Consider the following 25,596-nt stretch of genomic DNA (forward strand, 5'->3'; position numbering starts at 1 on the left):
TCATCAGGATATAAACTCTGGGGCCCCTAGGAGAGAGGCGCCCTGTGAAATTGCCAAATTTACTCTCCCTTCTCCCTAATGCCAGTCTTGCATACCAGCCTATCTCCTATTCCCCAGCTATTTTTATGGGAGGTATAGCTATCCTCCTCTCCGACTGCATTGCATGGTTGAGTGATAGATAAAGCAGAGCAGCCACTAAACTATTAACACTAGAAGTCCCAGAAATGTCGAGCTCCATAGGGTTCCAATGGTAGAAATGTTAAATGACTCCTCTCTGAGACTTCTAGTGTTAACCACCTACCTATAAAAATAATATACTGGGCCTTTATCTATACAGCCTAATTGAGAAACTGTGTCTACTGCCCACGAGACCAATCATAGCTCAGCTTTCATTTTTGTAAATAGCACTGGTAGAATGAATGCTGCATTATTATTGGTTGCTATGAGTAACAAGACAGTTTTTGGATGCATAGGGGAAAACACATTGGAAACCTTTACAGAAGGTACTGGAGACATCCAGGAATTACATTCATTGATATATTAGAAACTATGCACAGCGCCATGTTTCATCTTGTCAGCTCTGACCTGAGGGCCATTAGCAGATCATAGAGCATCTGGAGGAGTTGCTAATGTTATCTGTGCATGGAGGAGAGAAGGAGACTGGTCATGAAGCAGGTGGTGAGGGGAAATGTAGTTTACAGGGGTCACATGGGCAGCACCGAAGAACCGCCCACAGGCACAAATAATGGAGGAACTGAAGCCAGAAAATATCGTTAGAAATGAGTTAGCGAGGATTTGAAGACTAAAGGTGGCTTTACACGCTGCGATATCGGTACCGATATCGCTAGCGAGCGTACCCGCCCCATCGTTTGTGTGTCACGGGCATATCGCTGCCCGTGGCACACAAAATCACGCGGACCCGTCACGCATACTTACCTCCTTTCTAAGTGGGCGGTTCATTTGGCGTCACAGCGACGTCACTAAGCAGGCACCCAATCAAAGCGGAGGGGCGGAGATGAGCGGGACGAACATCCCGCCCACCTCCTTCCTTCGTCATTGCTGGCGGGACGCAGGTAAGGAGAGGTTTCTCGTTCCTGCGGTGTCACACGTAGCGATATGTGCTACCACAGGAACGACGAACAACATCGTTACTGCAGCAGCAACGATAATTGAGTTTGGGGGGGGATGTCATCGATTAGCGATTTTGAGCGTTTTTACAACGATTCAAAATCGCTAATAGGTGTCACACGCAACAACATTGCTATTGCGGCCGGATGTGCGTCATAAAATCCGTGAGCCCAACGACATCGCTTTAGCGATATCTTAGCGTGTAAAGTAGAGTTACTTTATGGGGGGTGGGGTGAAAAATGATAATTTCTTTATGGAGTGGAAGATAAATAAATACAGTCTTAAAAAAATGGCTCTCAGTATACAGCAACAGAAAAAACAATAATTTTATTTCACTCATTTAATCAGTTGATTGCTTATTTTGTGAGGAAGAGGCTGAAGTTGTGAGGAAGAGGCTGAAGTTTCCATTGGTACCATGTAGTTGGATGACTTTAGATCACTTTTTATTACATTCTTGGGAGGCATAAAGAGCAAAAATAGAAATTTTAGGTTGCATCTCTTTATTCCTTTTAAACTCTGTCCACTGTTAGGAATAATGGATATTATTGGTATATTGCACTTCGGGCTCTAGGGTGTCCAAGTAGGCTTCCAATCCATGTATAAATGTAAATACTGGACTCTGCACTAAAGTAGGTGATCAGTAAAGGTGATTTATTGATTCAATCCAAAACAAAGACTCACGTTTTGGTCCTGTATCTAGACCTTCATCACAATAAATTGGATTATAAGAGATTCATATGTTACGACTGAACCCTAAGGGGTACTTTGCACACTACGACATCGCAAGCAGGTAGGAGATGTTCCTCGCTCCTGCGGCTTCACAGACAGCGATGTGTGCTGCCGCAGGAACGAGGCACAACATCGTAATATCGGTCCTTCCGAAATTATGGAAATGACCGACGCTACACCGATGATACGATTTCGACGCTTTTGCGCTTGTTAATCGTATTAAAAACGATTTACACACTCTGATATCGACAGCAATGCCAGATGTGCGTCACTTTCGATTTGACCCCACAGACATCGCAGCTGCGATGTCGTAGTGTGCAAAGTACCCCTAACACTCTCACGGGGATGGACAAACCAGGAGAGATGTAAAACCAGAAATCCACAGATCCCAAAACAGGCTAGTACTTGCCCTAGACCAGACCCTGATTTGTCCCTGCCTGATAGCGGAGGTTGGCACCCTAAGATTACATAATAGCACCTCTACTCTTCTACAGTTTACTCCAAGTGTCCTTAATGGCACCCTAAGATATAAATCAAGTGTAACACAAAAACAACCATAAACATAAAGCAAGTACACACAGGCAGAGGGTGAAACACAGGGCTAGGAATGTGCAAACACAGTCGTGAAGGAATTATGGAATATAAGAAACCAAAAAGAATAACGAAATACATGAAAACTCTCCCAAACCTAAATGAAACAAAATAGGAGATAACAAGGAAGGGATTCACACAAACAAACTGCAGGGAAAAAAATAGCAATGTCTCAGTAAGAAAACCTTAACCACGGAGTTGGGAATCCACACAACCATCGATCCAGAAATATAACCAGAACTGAGACATGTGAGCATTGAGTATAAATAGCCCCTTCCAAAATGTGATTGATCACACCAAAGGAGAAAGTGCTCACACCTGAACAGAAGTGGATCATGAAGGCAAAGAAAGAAAGGCAAAAAATACTTCAGTAGTTGAACCAACAACCAGAGGTCACCGCTTCAAACCCCGGAATGGAGCCATGACATCATAACAATGAATATCACTCTAAACATTGTGTTAACATTTCTTCAACTCGTTATATCTCTTCCATCCTCGCAATCCGATTTATTAATTCTGATGAAGGTCCACATATTGGATTGTATCAATAAATCACCTTTACTGTTCATCTGGTACAGTGCCAAGTCCTGTATTTTCAGGTATAATTGACACGTTATCTTTGTTTGGTGCGGATTTTTTTTACACTTTGCTACTGTGCTTTTCCACAAAAAAATTAATGAAAAAATATTTTTATTTTATTGTTTCATATTCTAATACCCATAACTTTTTATTCCTCAGCAGACACGGGATTTGAGTGCTTGTATTTTCCAGCAGGACAATATATACTTTTTCATCACTTTTAATTTTATGCGTTGGAAAGAGGCGTGGAGAAAAAAAAAGCTATCTAGAATTATGACAACATAATAATAATAATAATAATAATAATAATATTTATGATCGTGTTGTGGGGTGTCAATGGTCTAAGAGAGGGAGTACTCTTCACTGTTAAACTCCTTGCATGCCCTTGTCACTATTGACAGTGGCTTCTTGGAGGTTAAAATCCTAGGATGGGAGCCAGCTCCAATCCCAGCACATCCAGTGGAACGGCAGCTGTGCATTACAGCCGGCTCCCACTGCAGATGGCACAGATAGAACTCCTGTACCGCAACATCCCTATAGCGCAGCAGCAAGTAACATCATATCAAATGACAAAGTCTACGTGATTGCCTTTTACAGGTGTTGTAATAAAACATGTTCTACATGTTCTAGTCATTGTGATGTTCACCTTTAGTAAGTTTCGTCCTTCATCGTCTGCACATTGCTTGCTAAAGTATTAGTCATTCAGAATATAGTTCTCTATTTTCCCCTGAGATTCCTCTGCTTCTTTGTTTCTATGTTTATACTGATTACATGAGGATAAAAATCACATTTACTGTAACTTAGAAGGATATTAAAAGTCAACAAAGTTTGCAGCACAACAAAATCCAGGGACCCTAACCCATCCTTTATCCGTGGGAAACCATTTTTTTGGCCCCCAAAATACAAGAACTGTTTGGCAGAGGGCTAAGCTGGGTCATGAGAACTCAAGGGGGGCAGTTATGGTTTTTCTTATGAATGGCAAATGGGAATATCCCTTCAATTTCTTTTAAAGGCCCCTGGAATCCAGTTGTTTGCTGTGTGCATCACTTTTTTCCTTGCGCTAGTCTAGATAAATCTCCCCTGTGACCTTGTATATACTGCAGCATATTGTAAATTATCCAGCATATTGTATAAACCACATTTAATTATATCAAATGTAAGTAGCTACTAGGACTAAATTTTATCATAATTAAGTATCTAGTATTTCTATTAACACAGCTGCGAGAAGAATTTGCTATTTCGGGAGATAAGCTGCTCGGAGAAGACATCTGTGTTCATGATGTGTCTGCAGTGCTCAAGGCATTTCTAAGAGACTTGAAGGAGCCTCTTCTACCTCGGGAGCTGTACACGGCATTTATACACACTGCTGGTAAATACCCACCAACATGTAGATGCAACTTCTGTTAAAGTAATATGTATTAAGATATTATAAATGTAGGGCAGCGCAGGAGATAATAAAGAAACAGTACACCAATATCATTGTTTTGTTTGCTTAGTTATTTCCTACGTTGCAGCCTGTTGCTTGATGTCCTTCTCTTGTCACGGTCTTGACGCCACCAAATTATTGTCTTCTCTGACATGATAGGTGCATTATAAAAGGTGTCCAAAATAAGGAAAAAAAAATATTGAACTGAGAAGAACTGAGGTTGTAGATTGTATTAATCACTTAGGCAGATTAACAATGCAAATATTTTTACTATTCTGTCCACGGTCTTGCAGCAACTATGGGTAGATGGCTACAATGAGATGTTGGCATGATCTTCTCTCTATTTTTGGAGACTAGTGATGAATTCAGGGTTGGGATCCCTCATTTCCATGTGGGACTCTTCATTTAAACGTGGTTTCTTTTTCTTCCAGTACATCAGGAGTTAATGTCAGTTTTGTGTCCAGCAGTTCCTGGTTGAGTGTGTCAGCTGCAACTGCTTTGTAGCCACACTCCTTCAGGTTTAAATAGAAGTGTCCTCCTAGAAATCCTTGCTGAAGACACAAACTCATTTGTTCTCTGGCCGCCTTGGAGGAAGGTTCTGCTGTGAAAGTTTCCTGCTCTCAGGCTTTATACTTTTTGTTGATTTTCCTCCCTGTTTGGTTTACTTTACCTTGTGTCTTGTCAGTGCAGTGGTGTACCTCACCTACCCTTCACTAGTCAGGGCATCTTTAGGGTCCACTCAGGGTCTCAGGTTCCTGCTCGGCGACAGTTGCAACGACTGTATAGGGACTGGCTAGGAGAGTAGAGACAGCTGCAGGTAAGGATAGGAGGTGTACCACATCCCCTCTCACTAGTTTCAGGGCCCCCCACTGTTATTGGTTCCCTAGTATCCCTTTTGTTAGTTGTGTTTTGTTGTGCGTCAGATGCATGTAGGTCAAAATGCCCCCCTGCCACGCTTGTCATACCTGACAAGCATGACAGATGCCATGGGATCCAAAATCAGGACTGGTAGATCTACTGCCCCTGTACGTGGTGATATCCACTGTCTCCCAATTGTTGGTTGGCCACAGCTTCTGTATCCCCCACCAGTATGGTCTGCAGTCACAGCCTATGCTCCTGCAGATGACTGGTGCCACGACTATAGCACGTGAAAGCAACTCCAGACACCAACAACAGTCCTTATGCTCCTCTAAACAATGGATATCAGGATTGTAGCACATATATCCAACTCCAGCTGGAAATAATCCCCATTCCCCTTGTCAGTGTCCTAAGTATTCAAAGTTGCCCCCTTGGTTTGAGGCCGGCACCCAGGAACACCCCCAATGCTAACTGTGCATTGGTAAAGGTATTTTCCTGAAGATGAACCCCTCACTTGGAACTGCATGTGAGACCTCCTGGGGTGGCAGATCCACTGGGTCTAGTATCACTGTAACACTGTAGAGATAAAATATAGCGCATATGAGAAGCACCCGTGCAGTGATTTCTGTATATTTATACTATAGAATTGCTCACCTGGTTAGGTTGTGCGCCCTCGCACAACCCCGGTGTTAGATGTATAATTCCTCTGGGGGATGAGGGACTGTCTCAGCTGGCGTTATCCGTTGTTCTGCTGGGTGGATCCAGGTTTGTTGCCGCTGCTGGCTTCAGATTCACCGACTTCTTGAATCCTGGAGCTCCGTGCGGACCTGCGTACTCCCGCTGTTAGTTCAAATGATCTGATGGATTCTATTACTCACAGCAGCTATATCCGGATTCCCTTATGGGAGTAGGCATATAGAAAAAAGATTCCGGTCTTTGTGAGCGCTAGTAATAGATCTTTGGTCTTTGATCTTTTAAGAAATTTGGCTTTATTATTAATAACATAAAGCTCTTGTATTAACACAACGCGTTTCAGCAAGATACACTTGCCATCCTCAGGTGTAACCTTGCAACTGAGGTCCGTTCGTGCGAGTAGACCTCAGCTGCGGGGGGCGGGCCGGCACTCAGGAGGGGAGGGAGGGATTTCTGTTACGAGGGGGACCCGGGGAAGCGTGCCAAGATGGGAAATGGACAGCTTCCGCCGGTCAAGGTCCACTGTGCGGTGTAAGGGACCGCTGCTATGGTCAGGAAAGAGTGAGCGGGTTGCTGCTAGTGATCGTCTGGAACGTCACAGACGATCTATGTACACCGGTCCGCCCTAACCCGTGAGGGTTGTATGGCTCGGGGCTTCTCGTACGGTGTACCTGTTGCACGGGGACGCACAGAGGAGCCTACACACGTGTGCCAGCGGGAGTCACAGGAATATGGCACGGGGGTAGCACAGAGGTGCCCACGCACGTGTGCTTCAGAAACCAAGTGAGTCCGACAGAGACTCGAGGAGCTCACCTGGGACAGGAACACAGCCTGCTAAACGGGATACTGCCGGAGCAGCAAGGCAGGGGCAAGACCTGCAAACTAGGTGCTGCCTGAGCAGCAAGGGCAAAGCCCACAAAAGACAATAATGCCTAAGCAGTGGCGTGGCAGCACGCTGCCAGACATCCAAACATAGAAGGACGGTCGCGCGCCGCCATGATGGCAGGGGGAGCTTTTAAGGAGGTGTAGCTCCACCCAAGGGCGGGCGCGAGACGGGTGTGACCCAATCAGGATTCGTGAGGTCCTGGCCCAGCCAGTCAGGATTTAGCACATCACCAGCCTCGTCATCGGGCCGTGTGATATCAGTGAGCGAATCAGAAGACGTCACGTGGAGCACATGCTCATCTTCCTGCCTCTGGGTCATAAAGGCGGGATCCCCGGTTTCACAATGTGCAGAGACATGGGAAGTCTTGCTGCTTCCCTGAGCATATATTCTTTGCACACTGCGCAACCTCCCAGAGCCTCCGTGATGCTGAGCAGGAGAGCTCGTGGCAGGCAAGGGATGGGAGACCGCTCCATTCCTTGCAAGGGGAGAACCACTAGGTGTCACCCTTCTGCTGTGTCTCTGAGAAAACAACTCCTGCTGTCTCCCAGACCTTTGGCGCTGCTGAGCAGGAGGGCTCGTGGCAGACAAGGAATGGGGGACCACCTCATTCCTTGCAATAAGAGAGCCACGACGTGTAACAGATTTCTCTCCCTCTCTCCTGCATAGCCGGCTATTGCCATTCTCGTACTGCACTAGCGGTGTACCGCGAGTGCAGTGCGATTATTTTCTCACCCCATTCACTTGAATGGGTGCGAGAGAAAGAGTCTCGGCTTACAATCGCAGCATACTGCGATTGTTTTCTCAGTCCGATTAGGGCTGAGAAAATAATCGCTCATGTGTGCTGACACACAGGCTAGAATTGGTCCGAGTGGAATGCGATGTTTTATAGCACTCCACTCGCACTGTTTTTCTCGCCGTGTGGCTTAGGCCTAATGGGACTAGTGGCTAGAAGAATAATGGCTTAATTAAGGCCCTTAAGACACTAACAAAAGTAATGGAATGATTTCTTTAATTACCAATCTCCTGCCTGGCCGTCTGTGTACCATAAACTGACAAGCAAGAAAATACCTAATAAAACACAACGAGAACAACAATGAGATCGACGTAAGCAGAGCTCCATGCAGGAAGAAGTCTGTATCCCTAAGAGCCGTGGACTGCGCTCTACCTCCATGGGTCCAATAGTCTTTAATCCGCTCCAGCTCCTCACATGAACTTTAGCAAACTCCACAAAACTAATGCACAAAGTACGACAACTTGAATGCAATATCTTCATGTTGCAACAAAAAATCTAAAATGTCACAAAATATGTACATCTGGTCCAAAGTAACTTAGACTGTTGGACAATTCTTTTTTACATTGGAAACATTGCAGTTTCATTATAAGCTTGGAATCAAATTGGAAATATAGTTTTTATGTTTCAAAGTGTTTATTGAACATTATTATTGAACATTATATATATTTACATTATATATATATATATATATATATATATATACCGTATATGCCGGTGTATAAGACGACTGGGCGTATAAGACGACCGCCAACTTCTGCCCTAGAAGTTGGGATATACTCACTGTATAAGACTACCCCGCTCCCAAATGAAAAAAAGTCTGCTTTGATTGCAACATGTTAATTTTAATTCAAATGCATATGACATGCAGGTACTGTATATAGCAGCAAAACTGTCACTTATAAACATAAGGCACACACAACTCTGCTACAAACAGACAAACACACACAACTCTGCTACATACAGACAAACACATACAACTCTGCTACATACAGACAAACACATACAACTCTGCTACATACAGACAAACACACACAACTCTGCTACATACAGACAAACACACACAACTCTGCTACATACAGACAAACACACACAACTCTGCTACATACAGACAAACACATACAACTCTGCTACATACAGACAAACACATACAACTCTGCTACATACAGACAAACACATACAACTCTGCTACATACAGACAAACACATACAACTCTGCTACATACAGACAAACACACACAACTCTGCTACATACAGACAAACACATACAACTCTGCTACATACAGACAAACACACACAACTCTGCTACATACAGATAAACACACACAACTCTGCTACATACAGACAAACACACACAACTCTGCTACATACAGACAAACACATACAACTCTGCTACATACAGACAAACACATACAACTCTGCTACATACAAACACATACAACTCTGCTACATACAGACAAACACACACAACTCTGCTACATACAGACAAACACATACAACTCTGCTACATACAGACAAACACATACAACTCTGCTACATACAGACAAACACATACAACTCTGCTACATACAAACACATACAACTCTGCTACATACAGACAAACACATACAACTCTGAAACATACAGACAAACACATACAACTCTGCTACATACAGACAAACACATACAACTCTGCTACATACAGACAAATACACACAACTCTGCTGCTCTGTGGGGCCTGCACCCGCGGCTCGGCGGGTACAGCACCCGCGGCATCGGCGGGGGGGGATTGGCAGGGCATACATCTGGGGGGTTAGAAGCAGCTCACCGTGGCCCATAATGGGGAGGCGGGGAGGGCATTTACCCGATTAGGTCACGGTGGAGAGGGGGCCCACACAGCGCCGGACAGAAGTTCGCCTCCTTCATCTGTGGGACTGAGAAGGCGGTAGCTCCGCCCACAGATGAAATTCAAAACAGGATGTCTGCGCGCCTTAAAGTGACGGCGCCGCAGATTGCTGCCGAGGTATGATTATGATTATGATATATCCGGCATATAAGACGACCCCCCACTGTAGCCATTATTTTAAGGGGGTAAAAAGTCATCTTATACGCCAGTATATACGGTATATATTATATATTACATTATATACTGTATATTTACATATTACATTACTGAATATGTTATATATATATATATATATATAAATATATATATATATAACATATTCAGTATAACATATTCAGTATATACTGTATATATATATATATATATATATATATATATATATATATTTATATATTTATTTCATTATACAATGAAAAAAATAAAATGAATGAAGATATAAGTCCACAAAGCTTATGAAATAATAAGAATATAGAGAACAACAGTGAGTCCGGACAAAAAAGAGAGAATATATCACATCAACATAATAGTAATAATATAACATCAAGTAGAAAATAAGACCATGGCCCTGAAATAAGACTTTATGTCAATTACAATATGAAGATTTTAAAGGGAATCTGTCAATGGGATCAAACCTCCTGAGTCGTCTATATGGACATGCAAATCATTGGAAGCTAAAAATAATAACACCCTAATATCTGCCATTCAATGTCTTATTCCACAGATATCCCCATTTTTCTTAATATGTAAACGAGCTGTTAAGATCTAAGGGCTGGACTCAGATCTCCATGAGAATTTGCCTCCAGAGCTTATTTTAATTGTAAAGGGGGTGTTACCAGTGTGAGACATATAAATCGGGAGAGTGGACCGTCAGTCATTACATGTCTCAAATTGGTAACTCCTCCTTTACAGTTAAAATAAGCTGTATAGGAAGATTATCATGGAGAGCTGTGACTGGCCCATAGATCTTAACAGCTAATTTGCCTATTAAGAAAAACTTGGATTCCTTGGGAATAAGACATCGGATCACATATATCAAAGTGTCATTTTATTCAGCTTCCTATGGCCTGCATGCCCATATAGACGGCTTAAGAGGGTTGGTCCTACTGACAGATTCCCTTTAACTAAAATGCATGATAGTGCAAGATCAACAACTGTGACCCAAAAATCGCTTAATTAATATGAGTATGTCCTACATCCGAAACCTCTTCCAAGAGTCAGAGCAAAGGAGGTTATCAGACAACGATAAAATGAAAAAAAAAATAGAGAAGATAATCAAAGGAAGAAAAAAAAAAAAAAGAACAGGAGAAAAGACTAGGTAACTAGAATGGAAATTTAGAGAGCATAATCCTCCTATCCCCATAGGGGAAAAAACCTGTCCGTTGGCCCCATTAGAGAAAGCAATATCATGTCCTCCGAATATTAGATCCATGGTAGTCAGTTCTTCTCAGACAAGGTAGCTTTATCTAAAAGTATGTAAATATTTTTTTTAATACTCATTTTAATACAGTTATTTCAGAAAATTGGCAAAATTGCAAAGATACATTTGCATCCACCAGTTTGATTTTTAAGCAGTTTTTTATTAATACACTGTAAATATGCAGCGTGTGACCTTACCCTAAGGATGGGAGAGGGCAAAATGGCATAAATATAAATAAGGCAATTATTATTTACTGTCTGATGTTCTCTGAAACAGAACTGAGAATAAGGTAGGGTAAATCTCAAGCCAAACATCTGTTATAAAAATGCAAAATTACAAAACAAGTTATATAAAATATAACATTTTTATTATAATTTTTTAATTCACCAAAAACATCCACACCGAGCCCAAACAAATTATTAATTACACACAATGCCACTATCAGTCTTCCGGGGTAGGCCTCCCCCATCATTTTCTTAGGACAGACGCAGTTGTGGCCCTGATTGCAGCCCATTGTACCATGGATGGCAAGAAGAACAAACAAAACAATTTTGGAAAAAATCAAGGCAGATGTGTCACTCGAAGCAAAGATCACAAAGCAATGACTTGCCTACTTTGGAGAGCAAACACTGGAGAAGGACATCATGGTCGGAAGAATAGAAGGAACAAAATGAAGAGGAAGACCAGCAACTCAATGGCTGGATACTATCAAGCAGAGAAGACCCTGGTGGACCTTCTCTGCTTGTACAAGATCGATCTTCCTACTGTCACGGCTATCTCTTTGCATTCAGAGACTTGTGACAGGAGCTGGGCCAGAGTCTCACAATGCCATCTGAGATGCCTCATATTAAATGTAGTTTCCTTTCTTTTGGCACTTCTAGGGTTAATGTCAGTTTTCCTTTCCAGCAGCTTCTTATTCCTGGCCTCAGGTATTTCCAGTTGGTGACCACTCCCTTCCCCTATATATGTCACATCTCCCAGTAGAGGTCGCCGTTTTTTCTGAATCTATTCTGCAATTAGGCCTGGAGGTGGAAGGAGCTGCTTAGCCCTTTTGTTGTTTGAAGCGGTGTAGGCTGCAGTCCTGGTGAATGTGATTGCATCCTTGATGTTGGACTTTACACTTTGTTGTTTCCCCTGTCTGTCGTACCTTCCCTTCATGTTGTTTTAGTGCAGCAGTGGGAATAGCAATCCTCACCTGCCAGCTCACTAGCCATGGTTATCACAGGGCTTCCTATTGTTTCAGGTATTCTGCTTGGCGCCAAGTGCGGAACCTGTATATGACTTGCTAGCAGTGCAGGGTGCAGCTACAGGTGAGTGCAGGCGGTGTCTCATCATTCCCCTCCCTAGCGCCAGGGCCCACTGTTGTTAAAGTGTCCCCGGTGTACCCCTTGTTTGTTGTATGTTTCACCATGCATCGGACATCCCCTAGTCTGTGCATGACACATACAGATCGTTCATCCATGAAGTCACCATGGCTTGAGATCAAGCTGAAGGCCGTTAAAAAAAGTTTTAATTACTTATTTGTAATAAAAGTTATGCTCTGTATACACTAAATAGGTTACATTTATGTGTTCTGTCCTCCCTTCATGTGAGTTTACATCAGAAAAAAACTAGCTAAATCATGGAGTTACCAAAATAAGACTTGAGGAAGTGTGTGTTACAAGGCAAACATAATTTTAGCTTGATAAGAGCTCTGCTCCTTGGGATCCTGTCATCAATATGTCACATTGCTTTGGACGTGCTGTTACATTAAAAATACATGTCATATGGGTTTGGATGTGTTCTTACATTAAAAATGCATTTATAATGCAGTTATGCTCTGAGCACCTTTCACCAATTTAATCTACTTAGAAACATTGGCCAGATCTACAAGTAAAATAACTAACAAAATAAAAAGGGTTGGGAAAGTCTGCAGTCACGTTATGTCAGGGGTGTCAAACTTATTTTCACATTGGGCTACATCAGCATTATAGTGGCTTTCAAAGGGCCGCTAGTAATTGTATCGGCTCATGCAGATCTCCATGCAACATGGTACAAGCATGGACTCCAATGCACAAACTGGTCAGGAGCTATACGGAGGCAGTCCCTGGGTAGAAGGGCTGTACGAGAGCTCTCCCTGGGTAGAAAGGCTATAAGAGAGCTGTCCCTGGGTTGAAGGGCTATACGAGAGCTGTCCCTGGGTAGTAGGGCTATACGAGAGCTGTCCCTGGGTAGTAGGGCTATACAAGATTTGTCCCTGGGTAGCAGGGATATATGAAAGCTTTCCTTTGGTAGTAGGGCTATATGAGAGCTTTCCTTGGGTAGTAGGGTTATACAAGAACTGTCCCTGGGTAGTAGGGCTATATGAGATCTGTCCCTGTGTAGTACGGCTATATGAGTGTTGTCCTTGGGTAGTATGGTTATCCGAGAACTGTCCCTGGATAGTTCAACTATACGAGAGCTGTCCCTGGATAGTAGGGCTATATGAGAGCTGTCCCTGGGTAGTAGGCCTATACAAGATCTGTCCCTGGGTAGTAGGGCTATGTGGCGCCCCTGAGGCTACCGTCGCCACAGAGGTACTGCACCTCAGCCAGAGGTGTGGTGCTCCATCTTGGGTAAGAAAGAGGCCATCTACCGGTTCACGTACCAAAAACCTGCAGACACCCTATTGTTAGCTCACACATTAGATCAGGGCCAGGGCAGGTCCTATTAATGCTTAGCGACCAGTAATCTGGATATGGCACTTAAGCCCCTTGCATAGTCTCTGGAGCCAGCCTGGGGGTGGAGCTTAGTAGGTGAGGTGTCTGAGGTAAAATGGGCAGAGCTAAGTTTGAAAGTTGACAGTTGACAGAGTAAGTCAGGAGTGGGGAGGAGACCGACTAGGAGTCTGTACCCTGGGGGGTCTTCGTCAACCTTGGTGACATTGAGGACAGAATCCCAGAAATTTGGGGATGAGGTTTCAGACTCCTCTATAGTCTTGTTCCACAAGCAACATCCCAAAGTGGAGGGATTTGGTCGCAAACGGGGACCCGGTCTCTAGACTAGAAAAAGACTTTAGGACTTTCTAGTAACACCGAAGACCAGGGTGGCTGTACTCACCTTTGGGCCACAAACAGCACACGAATACGCTGGAAGGGGGTCACAGAGAATCGGGGAGCCAAATAGGCAAAAGTCCCTTTTGGAGGTCCGCGACCCCTAGCTCAGGGCACTGTGTGTGGAGGAGCAGGACCGGCGGGAGAGAGTCAGCACAGACGAGACAACCTGGAAAGGCAAACAAAGGAGAACCGGTACTGGCCTAAGACTTACTCGGGATCGGCGGATGCCCATCACTGAGAATCCCAACATACCGTGGTGGACTAAGCTGGCTGTCAACCTGAAACCGGTACAGTGAGTGTTATTGCAAATCCCTGGTGTCGTCTCCATTCCTCCTGCATTACAAATTGCCATCATAATCTTTTCATATTTTCAGCGGTCACCCCGGGGTCCTGCTCTATCTGTGGGGAGCAAGATTACCTCAGCTGCCCCATCATCACCTGCCCCGGGGAACACGCAGCACAGCGGCGGTCCACATAGCCGCAAAACCACGAACTTTAAAATCTTTAAAAATACAACTCCCATCATCATTCCCTTTATTATTTAAAAGAGACCGCCAGGTCATGGAGCCAAACCCCGCCACCGCTGACATCCCCGGACTAGTAAGCCCCGTTTCCGAGTACCCCCGGCCCTGGAGTTGGACGTGTCAGCTATATGAGAGCTGTCCTTGGGTAGTAGGGTTATACAAGAACTGTGAGAAGGAAAAAAGGTGATCCAGCTCAACTGGGGCAAAGTCCGGCATGCAAGGATAACACTCTGGCAGTGCAAGGGTCCAATAGAAGAAAGAAAAATCCAGCTTTCGTAGTAGTAGTAAAACTGATGCAAAATTTTATTAAAGGACGTAAAAATTAATGTGATGACAAAAATAGGGAGCCCATGTGTGGCGTAAGGCTACGCGTTTCGAACGCTGCCTGCGTTCTTTGTCAAGCCTGAGTGAACATGTCTTGCTCACAAGCATTTAAACTCACTCCTACCAATGGGAGGAGTGTGTTTAATCAGAAAGCACATGTGCCAGCATGGGGTAGATAACATACAAAGCAACAATACAAAAATTCAACAATAAGTGAACAGATTTTTTTTTTTTTTTTTTTTTCATATATACAGAAAAGATTTTTGATATTAAAATTCCACATAAAAAAACTCTATCATCCGAAATGTACATGCGAACATTATCTACCAAGATTTAATAATGAAACATGACATCTCGTCTCAGATTAAGACCATTGGGTATTCTAGTTCCCAAATGAAATATCCAAAAAGCCTCACGTGTGAGAACTTGATGTTGGATATCACCACCACGAGGAGAGATTTTAACTTTTTCTAAGCCAAAAACACGCAGAGAGTCAGTATTGCAATTGTGATGTGAAATAAAATGTCTGGATGCCGATGAGAGATTTCTAGCTGGAATAACGGTGCCCTTAGAATTATAAATATCCCGGATATGTTCATTAAAACGCACCTTGAGTTTTCTCACTGTACAACCAATATAAAGTAGGTTGCAGCTGGTGCACTTAATGCAATAAACCACATTGGTGGTATTACAATTAATGTACCTCGAAATGGAATATGTGGCAGTCTCACCAGTATTTGAAAATGAGCTACAAGGTAAGGCAAATTCACATGTGCGGCAGCGTGAGGTGCCGCACCTAAAAAATCCCTTGTGTTCAAGCCAGGTGGAAACAGGTTTATTTTTTACAAAAAAACTAGGTGAAAGAATGTTGCCCAGTGAAGGTGCTTTTTTAGCAACCACATTGCAACCAGATTGCAGTATGGTTGCAAGAACAGGGTCTTCATTTAAAACGGGTAAATAACGTTTAATAATATTTTTGATGTAATTAAATTGTGTGCTGTATTGTAAAGATAGCACTATTTTGTTATGCAATTTCATATTATTCTTATTGTTTTTACATTCAGAGTTTTTATTTGAAAAATTTATCAAATGATCACGTTTTTTATTTTCTACTATCTTGCGTGCTCTCTGAAGTGTCCAGGATGGATAACCCCTTGCACTTAATCTGGATTCAGCTGATCTGACTTCATTGTTATATACAGAATGCTCACTGCAATTACGCAAAACCCTGGTAAATTCACCCACTGGTACAGCTTTGATTGTATGATTAGGATGACTACTCATAGCATGTAAAATTGTATTTCCAGCCAGTGGTTTACGATAAATACAAGTGGATATAATCTGGTTAGGCATGCCTGTGAAAGTCAAATCCAAAAAATTAATTTTATTATTGTCACAAAAATGGGTGAATTTTAGATTGAATTGATTATTGTTTAAATAATTCATGAACTCCGGAATTAATAAGATGGGACCATTCCAAATGAATAACTGGTCATCAATAAATCTACCGTACCAGTGGATGAATTTACAGTAAGGGTTATTAATATCATATAAGTATTTTTCCTCCCAATGAGCCATAACCAAATTCGCAATTGAAGGCGAAAATTTAGCACCCATAGAAACTCCGTGGTACTGTAAATAAAACTGTTTATTGAACACGAAAAAATTATGCTCCATCAAAAATTGCGCAACTTGTATGATATAATTTTGAAACGCTGAAGAATAGGAGCTATATTTATTCAAATGAAAAATCAAAGCTTGTATAGCTACAGATAAAGGAATAGTAGTGTACAATGATATAACATCGCAACTAAGCCAACTAAAGCCTGTTTGCCAAATTTTATTGGAGAACTGATCAAGAATGTCAATACTATCTTTGATGTACCCTGGAGTTCTATGGGTTAAAGGCTGCAGTATTGAATCCAGCCATTCACTCATATGTTCATTGGAAGAACCGATACCTGAGACTATTGGCCTCATTGGGGGAGGTGATATTCCCTTGTGTGTTTTGGGTAAAGCGTGCAGAGTCGGGGTAACAGGATGTTGTACAATGAGATAATCCCTTTGTTTCTCAGTAATATAATTCAAATGTACACCTTCATCAATCAATCGGACAATCAATGCAGAAAATTTCTCAGTAGGATCAAAATCCAATTTTTTGTATACAGTGGGGTCGTTGAGCATGGATTCAACCTGGGTGCAATAAGCCAGTGAATCCATTACTACAACAACCCCACCCTTGTCTGACATTCTAATGTGAATAATCCTGTCAGTATTAACCCTTATCGTTCTTATGACTTTTCAGAACAACGTGCAGTGTTGTGCTTGGAGGATTTGAGTGTGAATACTGCTGATGATAATTCCATTGATCAAGCTACTCAGTTTTTTCCAAAAAACCCTGCATTTTATCCAATAAATTCACGGGTTGAATGCATGGATAGATTTCAGGATTTAATAGAACAGGATTTAAAAAAGCTGCATGACAGTGTTCACACTCTACCTGCCAGGCACAATTTGTCTTTTAAATTAAGAAAAGCACTGCAGGATCTTGAAACAATGACTGATATTGTAATTAGAATGTCAGACAAGGGTGGGGTTGTTGTAGTAATGGATTCACTGGCTTATTGCACCCAGGTTGAATCCATGCTCAACGACCCCACTGTATACAAAAAATTGGATTTTGATCCTACTGAGAAATTTTCTGCATTGATTGTCCGATTGATTGATGAAGGTGTACATTTGAATTATATTACTGAGAAACAAAGGGATTATCTCATTGTACAACATCCTGTTACCCCGACTCTGCACGCTTTACCCAAAACACACAAGGGAATATCACCTCCCCCAATGAGGCCAATAGTCTCAGGTATCGGTTCTTCCAATGAACATATGAGTGAATGGCTGGATTCAATACTGCAGCCTTTAACCCATAGAACTCCAGGGTACATCAAAGATAGTATTGACATTCTTGATCAGTTCTCCAATAAAATTTGGCAAACAGGCTTTAGTTGGCTTAGTTGCGATGTTATATCATTGTACACTACTATTCCTTTATCTGTAGCTATACAAGCTTTGATTTTTCATTTGAATAAATATAGCTCCTATTCTTCAGCGTTTCAAAATTATATCATACAAGTTGCGCAATTTTTGATGGAGCATAATTTTTTCGTGTTCAATAAACAGTTTTATTTACAGTACCACGGAGTTTCTATGGGTGCTAAATTTTCGCCTTCAATTGCGAATTTGGTTATGGCTCATTGGGAGGAAAAATACTTATATGATATTAATAACCCTTACTGTAAATTCATCCACTGGTACGGTAGATTTATTGATGACCAGTTATTCATTTGGAATGGTCCCATCTTATTAATTCCGGAGTTCATGAATTATTTAAACAATAATCAATTCAATCTAAAATTCACCCATTTTTGTGACAATAATAAAATTAATTTTTTGGATTTGACTTTCACAGGCATGCCTAACCAGATTATATCCACTTGTATTTATCGTAAACCACTGGCTGGAAATACAATTTTACATGCTATGAGTAGTCATCCTAATCATACAATCAAAGCTGTACCAGTGGGTGAATTTACCAGGGTTTTGCGTAATTGCAGTGAGCATTCTGTATATAACAATGAAGTCAGATCAGCTGAATCCAGATTAAGTGCAAGGGGTTATCCATCCTGGACACTTCAGAGAGCACGCAAGATAGTAGAAAATAAAAAACGTGATCATTTGATAAATTTTTCAAATAAAAACTCTGAATGTAAAAACAATAAGAATAATATGAAATTGCATAACAAAATAGTGCTATCTTTACAATACAGCACACAATTTAATTACATCAAAAATATTATTAAACGTTATTTACCCGTTTTAAATGAAGACCCTGTTCTTGCAACCATACTGCAATCTGGTTGCAATGTGGTTGCTAAAAAAGCACCTTCACTGGGCAACATTCTTTCACCTAGTTTTTTTGTAAAAAATAAACCTGTTTCCACCTGGCTTGAACACAAGGGATTTTTTAGGTGCGGCACCTCACGCTGCCGCACATGTGAATTTGCCTTACCTTGTAGCTCATTTTCAAATACTGGTGAGACTGCCACATATTCCATTTCGAGGTACATTAATTGTAATACCACCAATGTGGTTTATTGCATTAAGTGCACCAGCTGCAACCTACTTTATATTGGTTGTACAGTGAGAAAACTCAAGGTGCGTTTTAATGAACATATCCGGGATATTTATAATTCTAAGGGCACCGTTATTCCAGCTAGAAATCTCTCATCGGCATCCAGACATTTTATTTCACATCACAATTGCAATACTGACTCTCTGCGTGTTTTTGGCTTAGAAAAAGTTAAAATCTCTCCTCGTGGTGGTGATATCCAACATCAAGTTCTCACACGTGAGGCTTTTTGGATATTTCATTTGGGAACTAGAATACCCAATGGTCTTAATCTGAGACGAGATGTCATGTTTCATTATTAAATCTTGGTAGATAATGTTCGCATGTACATTTCGGATGATAGAGTTTTTTTATGTGGAATTTTAATATCAAAAATCTTTTCTGTATATATGAAAAAAAAATAAAAAAAAAATCTGTTCACTTATTGTTGAATTTTTGTATTGTTGCTTTGTATGTTATCTACCCCATGCTGGCACATGTGCTTTCTGATTAAACACACTCCTCCCATTGGTGGGAGTGAGTTTAAATGCTTGTGAGCAAGACATGTTCACTCAGGCTTGACAAAGAACGCAGGCAGCGTTCGAAACGCGTAGCCTTACGCCACACATGGGCTCCCTATTTTTGTCATCACATTAATTTTTACGTCCTTTAATAAAATTTTGCATCAGTTATACAAGAACTGTCCCTGGGTAATTCAACTATACGAGAGCTGTCCTCTGATAGTAGGGCTATACAAGAGCTGTTCCTGAGTAGTAGGGCTACAAGAGAGCTGTCCCTGAGTAGTAGGGCTACAGTTAGGTCCAGAAATATTTGGACAGTGACACAAGTTTTGTTATTTTAGCTGTTTACAAAAACATGTTCAGAAATACAATTATATATATTATATGGGCTGAAAGTGCACACTCCCAGCTGTTAATATGAGAGTTTTCACATCCAAATCGGAGAAAGGGTTTAGGAATCATAGCTCTGTAATGCATAGCCTCCTCTTTTTCAAGGGACCAAAAGTAATTGGACAAGGGACTCTAAGGGCTGCAATTAACTCTGAAGGCGTCTCCCTCGTTAATCTGTAATCAATGAGGTAGTTAAAAGGTCTGGGGTTGATTACAGGTGTGTGGTTTTGCATTTAGAAGCTGTTGCTGTGACCAGACAACATGCGATCTAAGGAACTCTCAATTGAGATGAAGCAGAACATCCTGAGCCTGAAAAAAAAGAAAAAATCCATCAGAGAGATAGCAAACATGCTTGATGTAGCAAAATCAACAGTCGGGTACATTCTGAGAAAAAAGGAATTGACTGGTGAGCTTGGGAACTCAAAAAGGCCTGGGCGTCCACGGATGACAACAGTGGTGGATGATCGCCGCATACTTTCTTTGGTGAAGAAGAACCCGTTCACAACATCAACTGAAGTCCAGAACACTCTCAGTGAAGTAGGTGTATCTGTCTCTAAGTCAACAGTAAAGAGAAGACTCCATGAAAGTAAATACAAAGGGTTCACATCTAGATGCAAACCATTCATCAATTCCAAAAATAGACAGGCCAGAGTTAAATTTGCTGAAAAACACCTCATGAAGCCAGCTCAGTTCTGGAAAAGTATTCTATGAACAGATGAGACAAAGATCAACCTGTACCAGAATGATGGGAAGAAAAAAGTTTGGAGAAGAAAGGGAACGGCACATGATCCAAGGCACACCACATCCTCTGTAAAACATGGTGGAGGCAACGTGATGGCATGGGCATGCATGGCTTTCAATGGCACTGGGTCACTTGTGTTTATTGATGACATAACAGCAGACAAGAGTAGCCGGATGAATTCTGAAGTGTACCGGAATATACTTTCAGCCAAGATTCAGCCAAATGCCGCAAAGTTGATCGGACGGCGCTTCATAGTACAGATGGACAATGACCCCAAGCATACAGCCAAAGCTACCCAGGAGTTCATGAGTGCAAAAAAGTGGAACATTCTGCAATGGCCAAGTCAATCACCAGATCTTAACCCAATTGAGCATGCATTTCACTTGCTCAAATCCAGACTTAAGACGGAAAGACCCACAAACAAGCAAGACCTGAAGGCTGCGGCTGTAAAGGCCTGGCAAAGCATTAAGAAGGAGGAAACCCAGCGTTTGGTGATGTCCATGGGTTCCAGACTTAAGGCAGTGATTGCCTCCAAAGGATTCGCAACAAAATATTGAAAATAAAAATATTTTGTTTGGGTTTGGTTTATTTGTCCAATTACTTTTGACCTCCTAAAATGTGGAGTGTTTGTAAAGAAATGTGTACAATTCCTACAATTTCTATCAGATATTTTTCTTCAAACCTTCAAATTAAACGTTACAATCTGCACTTGAATTCTGTTGTAGAGGTTTCATTTCAAATCCAATGTGGTGGCATGCAGAGCCCAACTTGCGAAAATTGTGTCACTGTCCAAATATTTCTGGACCTAACTGTATATATGACAGCTGTCTCTGTGTAGTAGGTTTATATGAGAGCTGTCTCTGGTTAGTAGGGCTATACAAGAGATGTCCCTAGGTAGTAGGGCTATACAAGAACTGTCCCTGGGTAGTTCAACTATATTAGGCTGTCCTTGGATAGAAGGACTATACAAGAGTTGTCCCTGAGTAGTAGGGCTATACAAGAGCTGTCCCTGGGTAGTTCAACTATATGAGAGCTGTCCATGGATAGAAGGACTATATAAGAGCTATCCCTGTGTAATAGGGCTATACGACAGCTGTCCCTGGTTCGTATGGCTATATGAAAACTAGAAAACTATCCCTGGGTAGTTCAACTATACAAGAGCTGTCCCTGGATAGGACTATACAAGAACTGTCCCTGGGAAGTAGAGCTATATAAGAACTGTCCCTGGGTAGAAACGCTATAAAAGAGCTCTTCCTGGGTAGAAAGGCTATTGAAGAGCTGTCCCTGGTTAGTGGGCTATAAGAGTGCTTTTGCTGGATGGTAGAGCTATGCGAGAAGTTTCCCTAGACAGTAAGGCCTATACAATAGCTGTCCCTGGTACTAGGGCTATATGAGACCTGTCCCTGGGTCATAGAGCTATACAAAAGCTGTCCGTAAGTTGTAAGGCAATAGGAGAGCTGTTCCTAGGTAGTAGGGCTATACAAGCGTTGTCTCTTGGTTGTAGGTCTAAAAGAGAGCTGTCCCTGGGTTGTGGGGCTGAACGAGAGCTGTCTGTGGGTTGTAGGGCTATACAAGAGCTGTCCCTGGGTTTTGGGGCTATAACAGAGCTGTCTCTGGGTACTAGGGCAATACAAGAGCTGTCCCTGGGTATTAGGGCTATACAACAGCTGTACCTGGGTAGTTGGAGTATAAGAGCTGTCCCTGGGTTCTAGGGCCATAAGAGTTGTCCCTGGGTAGTAGGGTTATACGACAGCTGTCCCTGGGTACTAGGGCTATAAAAGAGCTGTCCTTGGGTAGTAGGGCTATACGACAGCTGTTCCTGGGACCTTGGGCTAAGTAGTAGGGCTATCTAAGAACGCTCTCCATATTGTAGGGCTAAAGGCGCTGTTCCTGGGTTGTAGGACTAAGGGCGGTGTACCTGGAGTGTAAATCCTACCACAAACTTCCCCCCAGCATTGCACATCTCATATCCCACCACATGCATCCACACAGCATTATAGACCCCCAAAATCCCACCACAGGCATCCCCCCAGTGTGGTACACCACCCAAATCACACACAAGTGTCCCCCCAGCATTGCACATCCCCAAACTGCCAACACAGGCATCGCACAGAATTATAGACCCCCAAATTATACCACAGGCATCCCCCCAACATCACACACTCCCCAAAATCCCACCACAAGTGTCCACCCAGCATTATAGACCTCCAAAATCCCTCTGCAGGCATCTTCTAGCATTGTACATCCTGCAAATCCTACCGCAGGCATCCGCATACCATTATAGACCCCCAAAATTACATCATAGGCCAGTGTGGTACACCACCCAAATCCAACACAAGCATTCCCCCAGCATCACACATCCCCAAACTCCCACCCCAGATATCATTATACATCCCAAAAAAATCCCATCACATTCACAGTCATCTTCCATCATCGCACACCCACCAAAATCCCACCACAGGTCTCTCCCAGAATTGCACAACCCTAAAGTCCCATTAAGGGCCTCCCCACCCCACATTACACACACCCCAACTTCCACCATAGACATCATAAACCCCCAAAATTTCACCGCAGGCATACCCACAGCCTTATAGACTTAGAAAATCCCAGCACAGGTGTCAACCAGCATTGTATACCCCCAAAATCTTACAACAGGCAACCTTACAATATGGCACCTCCCACAAAATCCCACCACAGAAGTCTTGCCAGCATTGTATACCCCCAAATCCCACAACAAATATTCCTACAGTATTACACATACACACCCAAATCCTAACACCGGCATCCCCACAGCATTATATAGATTTTTAAAATCCCACCACAGATATCTCCCCAGCATTGTTCACCCCCCAAAACCCACCACAGGCATCTCCCCAGCATTATAGACCCACCAAATCCCATAAAAACATCCCCCCAGCATTGTAAACTTCCCTAAATCTCATCACAAGCATCCCCCCTTGGCAGTATAGACCCCCCCAAACCCCACCACGGGCATACCCACAGTAGTATAGACCCCCAAATCCCACCACCCTTTGACCTTTTTCACCTGCAGCTTCTCTTTGATGCAGTGAATGAGGGCTAAAGATGGGGAGCACGTGTCACATTTTGTCCTGAGCCTAGTGCACATGCTATGTTTAACATTTATTAAAGGGCTTGTCCATTCTTGGGGCTCAAATCTGTAGTCACTCTGTGACTGCAGACTTATTAATCCTCACATCATGCACAATGAACACTGTCAGGATTCACCATCACCAGGAGCGGGCAGGCATATGATTTGCATACTTCTGGATACATTCGACTAGACTTTTCCAGCCTCTCTCAATACACTTGTGTTGCGAGAGGCCACACACGTCTAGTTGGCATGTGACCGCATGTATGCAGATCACATACTTGGGGTACACGACCACCAGTTTTTGGCTTAAGACATGGCAAACTGCGGTAAAATCTGAGTGCCAACAAACTTGTCTAAAGTGAGCCCAATAATAACCTTGACCTCATAAAGAGGACGAACACACAAAATGATGACCACAGTCTAACACAGAATCAGCCACAAAGTGCCACAGTCCATCATAAGATTTAAGTAATTTGCCATAGTCCAGCACAGTGAAGAAGGGCACATATTCAGCATGGGTTTGAGAAGGGGTTTCAATTTATCTCACAGGGTTTAAACATTATTTTTTAACTTATTTTATTCATATTTTTTATTTTATTACTAGCTTTTATTTTTTTCTGAATCTTACATTTTTTACATTTGTCCTTGAATTAGTGGTAACACATGAGGTAACATTGCCATTTGTTTGATGAGATGATAGGAAATGGCTAGATTTATTCCCTCTTTAGTAGTGAAGATTAGTATACCCTATCAACAATTCTTCAAAGTAATATAATTTTATTTGTTTCTAAAATATAACCTGTTTTGGGGTAAACAACAACCCCTTCAGGAAGAAAAAGGCTCAATCTCTTTTTATTAAAATTCAAGTTGAACAGATAAAAATCTAACAAAAACATATTGCAATATAACATTTGGTCATTCAAGAACATCATTTAATAGTAAGGCAACATCCCTAATAGAAGAAATATACAGAAACAACCTTGGTATTGTTGAAGCTTTAACTCTAAAGGCCGCTTTACACGCTGCAACATCGCTACCGATATAGCGTCGGGGTCACGTCGTTAGTGACGCACATCCGGCGTCAGTAGCGACATCGCAGCGTGTGACACAAATGAGCGACGATCAACGAGCACAAAAACGTGAAAAATCGTTGCTCGTTGACACGTCGTTCATTTCCTTAATATCGTTGCTGCTGCAGGTACAATGTTGTTCGTCGTTCTTGCGGCAGCACACATCGCTATGTGTGACACTGCAGGAACGACGAACATCTCCCTACCTGCCTCCACCAGCAATGCGGAAGGAAGGAGGTTGGCGGGATGTTATGTCCCGCTCATCTCCGCCCCTCCACTTCTATTGGCCGGCCGCTTAGTGACATCACGGTGACGTCGCGGTGACGCCGAACGCACCTCCCTCTTGAGGGAGGGATTGTTCGGTGGTCACATCGACGTCACTGACCAGGTATGTGCGTGTGATGCTGCCGTAGCGATAATGTTCACTACGGCAGCGATCACCACATATCGTTACAACGGCGGGGGCGGGTGCTATCGCACACGACATCGCTAGCAATTGCTAGCGATGTCGCAGCCTGTAAAGTACCCCTAAAATAGACCGATGAGAATTTAATATGCTTCTATGTATCAAAAGGGGGACCTTAGAAAGGATTCCGCGGAGAAAAGAGAGAAAAGGAAAGGATGAAAGAAAGGGAAAAGAAAGATATGTAGTGACCACTTCCGGGTACTGGTAGCTGAACCAACATT

General features: G+C 42.4%; 1 protein-coding gene across 1 annotated transcript in view; it reads left to right on the forward strand.

Moving 5' to 3' along the window:
* LOC142250590 (rho GTPase-activating protein 6-like) overlaps nt 1-25,596 on the forward strand; it is a 194,731-nt gene that overhangs the window by 114,322 nt on the left and 54,813 nt on the right. The window contains exon 7 of the mRNA XM_075322772.1: nt 4,246-4,396. Coding sequence (XP_075178887.1) covers nt 4,246-4,396 — 151 coding nt within the window. The remainder of the gene's footprint in view (nt 1-4,245; nt 4,397-25,596) is intronic.

This window comes from Anomaloglossus baeobatrachus, chromosome 9 (genome assembly GCF_048569485.1).
Source record: "Anomaloglossus baeobatrachus isolate aAnoBae1 chromosome 9, aAnoBae1.hap1, whole genome shotgun sequence".
NCBI classification, from domain to species: domain Eukaryota; kingdom Metazoa; phylum Chordata; class Amphibia; order Anura; family Aromobatidae; genus Anomaloglossus; species Anomaloglossus baeobatrachus.